Source organism: Crocuta crocuta, unplaced genomic scaffold (assembly GCF_008692635.1).
Source record: "Crocuta crocuta isolate KB4526 unplaced genomic scaffold, BGI_CrCroc_1.0 scaffold64, whole genome shotgun sequence".
In the NCBI taxonomy this organism is placed as follows: domain Eukaryota; kingdom Metazoa; phylum Chordata; class Mammalia; order Carnivora; family Hyaenidae; genus Crocuta; species Crocuta crocuta.
The window spans coordinates 7,902,398-7,908,648 of NW_027530640.1; the positions used below are offsets into that span (position 1 = coordinate 7,902,398).

Genomic DNA, 6,251 nt, shown 5'->3' on the forward strand with positions numbered 1-6,251 from the left:
AGCTTATGCTGTTACCACAGCTTCCTCTTCCCAGGAGCGGCTTTTCCCACAGAAGCACACTCTGAGCCTGGCTGGAAGAGCAACAAATTCCGCCTCTGCCTCCTAGAGTGCTGGCAGCCAGGTCTCCATGCCCCCATCCGTGTCTTTTCCTTCTCTGAGCAGAGCTGAAGAAAGGGGAGGGAGCCAGCAAGCCCCCTCCGGTGTTGCCCCTGCTCTCCTAGACCCGTATCTTTGGCCAACTGGAAAGCAACCTGGCCTTCCTCTGGCCCCCGGATCGCTGTCAGAGGCCTCTGGGGTGCCAACAGGACACCCAAGCCTTGGTTTCTCAGAAAAGTGGGCTCGCATATTTTTCGATTCAGGGAATTCCTAAATCGGAAACCTTGGAACCAGGATTCCAGCCTCCTGGAATCCCATTTCTGCGACCCCGGCCGCGAGGCTCTCGCTCTACTGTCGCCGAAACGGCTCAGATTTGGGAGGCTGGTCAATTTCAGAATTCTGAGACCCGGTTCTAGAGAAGCGACTGTCTGCCCCGGAAGCCTGCGTCAACAATCAAACCCCGGAGAAGCCTCGGGAATGTCTTTATTGGATTTTGCGAAGAGCATTTGGGGTTCCTCTCTGGGTAAGGAAAAGCCCGACCCGTGCGGGCGAGGGCAGGCCGCCGTGGGCTGGGGGCGCCTCCGAGCACGGGCGGCGAGACGCCGGGGTCCTCGGCGAAGAGAGCCGGGGCTCCGGCCGATGTCTCTTGGCTTTTCTGAGGCATAGCTGCCCGAAGGAACCAACGAACGAACGAATGAAGCGGTATCGTTTAGGAAAAAATACCCTCTTGACACGAAGCTGCAGCTGAAGTCCCCGGGCGTGCAGAGGGGCCAGCGCTTTGGCTCGTGCTGGGGCCCCCATTCCGGGGCGCAGCCGGGACGGCGGACGGCCCTCTCGCCTACCCTCTCTCCTGGAAGTTCCCGGCGGCCTGCGCTGCCACGAGGGGCTGCGAAGGGCGTGGGGAGCTATGCCCTTGGCAGGGCTGGTGCTCGCGTCCCCGGGGCTGCGGCCCTCTTGGTATGCCCGGGGCCGAAGCGGGGGTGGGCTCACCTGGTAGGCGAGGTAGCGCCAGGCGACGGCAGCTGGGACCGTGCGCTGGGCGCAGGAACGAGCTCCTCGTGCTGCCTCGATGGCGCCTGGCCTTTCCCGGGATGCGCTCAGTCGCGCGCCACCGGCCGGACCTCACAACCGCCTGGAGCCAACAGTGCGGAATCCGCCACCTACTCCCTGTGCCCCAACACCGCGGAGACCCATTGCTGCTAGCCCAGTGACTCTTACCCCACGCGGGTTGCGCTGCGTGCGCGGCTCGTCGGCTCCGGGCTCGCTCGCCACGGACTCTGGCTGAGGTTTCGACTTCGGCTGGGGCCCCGGTTCCAGCTGCGTCTCCGGCTGTGCGCGCAGCTTCGGTCCTCGCTGGTTCGCTACATCGCAGCGCGCAAGGTCGGGGCTGCCTCGGCTCGGCCCGCTCCTCCCGCCACCGCCGCCGCCGCCGCCCGTCGCCCGCGGGGAAGGCGGGGACACGGGCCGGGGAGGCGGGAAGGGGGGAGGGGAAGCGAGGCGCTCGCCTGGACCAGCGGGGAGGGGCGGCGCGCAGTTCTGCCGACTAGGGGTCCGGGCCTCCCTCGGGGCGCAGGCAGTGGTCCGCGCGGCTCGCCGCGGGTGTCCGGGGCCGGGGAGCGCGCCCCGGGACTGCTCGCGCGGAAGGGGCACCTGGCTGCATGCGGACGAAGCCGCTGAGGGTCCCGGCCTGGCCTCTGCGCACTTTCCCACCTTGCACACGAGGGGTCCAGTCCGATCTCGGTTTAGACGGGCCCTGGTCGGACGTCCGCCTGACGCCAGTTTTAAGATTCGACCTTTCCCCCTTTCTGCTCAGCCTTCGGGAGGAAGCTGGTCTTGCATTTTGTCAGGCAATGTCCGCAGCGCAGTTCTGGGCAGTCAAGGAGGCTTGAGGACAGACCCCAGAGTTTCTGTGTTTATTGGGGGGGGTGTTACTGGGGAGGGGCAAACGCTGACCCCTGCCCTGCTTGGAGGACACCCCCAACCTCCTCAGTTCTCCTCCTCCAGGGCTGGGCTGATGAGCATAGAGTAGACCAGCCCTATGGAGCACAGACAGTTCTGCGGCCACTTGTACGGTCGCTGGTCTGCACGCGGTCCAGCGATAGCCCTGCGCGGCCCTTGCACAGGGGAAGACTCCATCCATACGCCCCCATTGGCCTCTTCACAGGCCGGACTAATGGGAACTGGGTCCCACCCGTGTTGCCCATGGACAGATAACCCCTCACGAAGCTTTGTGTGTGTGTGTGTGGGGGGGAACTAATTGGCTCACCAGGCTCCTGCCTTTCCCAAGCCCCTCCAGTCTGAGCCTGCTGCTGCTGGGGCTGTGGTGGTATGGGACAGGGGGTCGGGCGGGTCAGCACATCAGGCAACCACCCCGGGGGACAGGAGCCTCTGAGCCTATCCGTCGACGGCCACCGGGCTCCGGGGCTGCCGCTTTGGCTCAAGGTGCCGGGAGATGGCAGTGCGGCGGCCCGGCATCAATGTTTCATGAGGTGCCGTCACTAGCGGCGCCTCCCTGCCTGCTTCTAGCCGACAGCTGCCGCCGGAGAGGCCACGGCCCCGCGCCCGCTTGCTCTGACGCTCTGCTTGTCTGCGACTCCAAGGCCACCTGGCCAGGGAACGCAGAGACAGGAAACCCTTCCCAACTCCCAAAGCCTACCAGATCCAAGCTTGCAGATGCCTCACGCTCAGGCCCTGAGAAGTGGCCCCTGTCCCCTATCTTGCCATTTGGGGACTCCAAACCTCCCCTCGACTGTCAACAGCAGGAATACCTTTCTGGTGGGCGTGTATGGTTCTGGTGCACACCAGATCGTAAGGGTTAAGAGCCAAGTCCACTACACGCAGGATTTCAGACCAGTTCCTGGGGGTGGCCTGGCAGAAATGCAGTCTCCCAGCTTGGACAATGGACTTTGGGAATTCTAGCTTTTGCTTCTCCACTGCCATGATATTGGCTATTTTATGTGTGAAACTGGTTCGCTGGTGGATCTGGCCTTGGAGGCTGCTAAGCTGACACACCTCCGACCTTGTCTTAGGCAGCCTTCCCGCATACCCAAGGGGTCTCTGCATCTTTGGCCATAAATGCAACTGTCGGGCCCTTATTCCGCGTGGAGGGTGCAACAGCCATCTATCCGGGGTGAGGGATGGTTTCACTCTGGCACTGCCCTGAAAAATCAGACCTTCCTACCTCTGCTTTAGCAATTTTGCAGGTTTTGTTCCTAGCAACCACTGGGCACGCGTGTGTGATTCTCCCTGTGTGCTTGTTTCCAGCAGAGCCTGCAGTACCATAAAGGTGCCTCTGAGACCCCAGGGCCAGAGGAGGAATCTTTTCTGCATCTTTTACCATCCTTGTGGCCTTGGGCAAGTAACACCGCCTCTTCTAGCTTCAGCTTTCTTGCCTGTGGAATGAGAATAAGAAGAGTTTTCATTTCATTGAGAAATCCGTGAGATGATGGAGAGGACTGTTGCCCTGTGTGGAAATGGGTGGCTGGGCTGCAAGTTCATGGTGAAACCTGGCACGTTGCTTTGCTCCTTAAAATAGTTTGCTCTCATTTTTGTTTCCTTCTTTGCGGTCTTGTTTGAGTCAGGCAGGAGGAGGCTCCTTCTCCGATTTAGTGGACCTGCGCCTGATACCCTGCTTGGCTTCTAGGAAGTCTCAGACCAGGGAGACTAGGCAGGTGGATGGGGTGGGACCAGGGCCCGAAGTCCTGGACATTCTTGGTGAACTGGGGGTGGGCCAAAGCCTTTTTTTTTTTTTTTATGATCTTATTTTCACTTCATCCAAAAAGAATTTTTCACAATTTCCCTTTAGGTTGTGACATCTTGGGGCACATACTTTCCATTTCGGAGGCAGAGGGATCAGGCAGTCAGAGAGAGGAAGGCTGGGGCTGGATCGACCGAGAACAGAAGTAACGCAGTCCCTGTACCTGACTATCACATTCGCTTTGAGTTTCCAGGTACCTACTCAGAAAAGATAAACAGAACTGCTGCTGCATGTGCTTTCTTTTTCCTTCCAAGCTGATGTACTTCCTCTAATCAAAAGTTTTTCTCCCTAGTACAAAACTGTGACATGAGTTTGTCACATGGGTTCATGTTAAACATAATGGGCAAATGTCTTCAGCCACATTTATGCAGAAAGGGTTACTCTTCAGACAGTTTCTTATCTTAATATCCAGTAAAATAGGGAGAGTGTCTTTTCTCTTTATTGCCATAGTATTGACATCAATATTTGTGTAATGATGGATTAAAACCTGTTGGTCCCACCCCGGTCCTAAGCTCCTTAAGAGCAGGGCTAAGTCTCTCTTGCCAACCATAGGACCCTCCCTAGGGTGGGCAAAGGGGTTTGGTTGTGCTGATTGGCTGGATGCAGCTCACATGCCCACAGCTGAACCAATCGCTTTGTGGGGAAGAGTGGCTCAAGGCCTTGGTTGGCCAGGCTAGGTCACAGGCTCCACCCCAGGAGGGTGGGAGGGGGAGTTCCACCATCTTAAGAGTACTCACCACTCTACCCCAAGAATACTGGCTGCTGTTCTGGAACAAGTTCTCTGAGCTCCTTGTGGCAGGGAGTGGGTTGGTTTTCAAAGAAGTCCCTGGCCCTGTGAAGGTTCTCAGAGGGGTGCTGATGGTGTTGGTAGGGTGTCCACTGCAACGTGGGAGGGAGGCATTGGCTCTGTTGGGAGAATTTGAAGTCCGTCAGGATTGTTCCTGCACTCCTCTGTAGAAAGAGTTGGAGGGCTACCAGAAAGTTTGGGGGGAACTCAGAGTCTATTGACCCTTATATAAGGATGGATATGCAGAGCAAGGCAGGGATCTATTTGTACTCTTTTTCATCTGTGAGGAGAGAGGTAGAGGCTCCAAAGGTAGAGAGGAATGCCTACAATCAGGTAAGATAGAGAGGAACCCCTGCGTTCAGGTATGACATTAATTTATTTGAAAATAATTATATTGTATTCTGAGCATCATGGCAGCCAAGGCAAGAATAGAAACCACTTGGACATCTTAAGTATTTTCTTTCATTGCAGACCTACCAGCATCTGCATGGAGTAGTGGAAAGAGCCCTGATCTTGGGACCTTCCTGGACTGGCTTCTCTCAGGTCAGCACGTTTAGAGAGCACATGTTCTGTGCCTGTGATTGCAGAGGTGCAAAGATGAATGGCTCATGCTTATTTGGGTTGAGCCAAGGAGGCAGACACACCAACCCATAACCGTATTTGAAGCACAGTGCTGGAAAGGAAGTCTATGGCCTGATGCTGAAGGACCCTGAGTGACATACAAGCCTTGAGACGGCCTGGAACAGTTTTTCCACTCCCCGTTCCTCCCTGGAATAGCACTAACGTGGGAAGGCATTGAATGGAGGAAGAGGGAGCTGGAGAATTAAGCAAGAACCAGATACCACCGGGCTTCATAATCCTTGTTAGGCGGGTGGGATGCTATCCTGAGAGAGAAGAGGAGCAGAGGGAAGGTTTAAACAGCGAGAGATCTGGTTGGATCACTGGATCACCATGCTTAGAGAATGGAGGATAGCTTTGAGGTGAGAGAAGAGCAGATTAATTCAGCATCATCACTCAGCTACCCTGTCCATCCTTTTACGTGTCTGTCAGTCCATCCAACTACCATGGGGCAGGAGGCCACGGTTTGGCCTGGGAGCTGTGAAGGTGAGGCGTTGCAGCCCCTGCCTGCCTGGAGCCATCCCTTAGAGCCCTCATAGCCTCTGCAGGCCTGGTCTGTCTGTCCCATCCTCACAGGCTCTGTGGCCGGGGCCTCCGCAGCACTCCAGATGTCTGCTTGCTGCATGGGGAGACAGGGTGCCCAGGGCCCGAAGGGGCACAGCCACTACTGCAGACAGACAATCTGGGAAGCCAGCTCAGGGAACAGCGCTGTCGGAAGCTTTTAAAATAATTACCCCTGCCTGCTTTGGCTGACTGGCTGATGGCAGCCTATTAGCCCTGAGTTGGAAATTCTGAATTGTTTCGGGACAATTGAAAACATGATTGGAGGCCAGGAGGAGCTGCCCATGAAATATTGATGTTTCTCGGTGTTGTGGGGCTGCTCCCCCTCAGCTGGGTAACCCTGGGTGCACAGGACTGCTCACACAGAGCAGCTGCCCCTGGGGCTCCTCAGGCTGACTGCTCTGAGGGGAGACGGGACTGTGTTTTTGTGCA

The 6,251-nt window shown here is 57.1% G+C and overlaps 1 protein-coding gene across 1 annotated transcript; it reads right to left on the reverse strand.

Moving 5' to 3' along the window:
• Positions 1-846: 846 nt before the first annotated feature.
• LOC144235326 (uncharacterized) lies at positions 847-3,217 on the reverse strand. The gene is made up of 4 exons (XM_077768882.1): positions 3,143-3,217; positions 2,363-2,414; positions 1,315-1,901; positions 847-1,228 (listed from the first exon to the last, which is right to left on the reverse strand). The coding sequence occupies exons 1-4, from the start codon at positions 3,215-3,217 to the stop codon at positions 935-937; spliced, it is 1,008 nt and encodes a 335-aa protein (XP_077625008.1). The 3' UTR covers positions 847-934.
• Positions 3,218-6,251: the final 3,034 nt, after the last annotated feature.

Coding starts and splice junctions, on each gene's coding strand:
- LOC144235326 (XM_077768882.1), bottom strand. CDS start 3,217: ATGGCTGTTGCACCCTCCACGCGGAATAAGGGCCCGACAGTTGCATTT. Junction 2,415..3,142: donor AAGATGCAGAGACCCCTTGG/GTATGCGGGAAG, acceptor ATACCACCACAG/CCCCAGCAGCAGCAGGCTCA. Junction 1,229..1,314: donor CGCAGCGCAACCCGCGTGGG/GTAAGAGTCACT, acceptor TGTTGGCTCCAG/GCGGTTGTGAGGTCCGGCCG.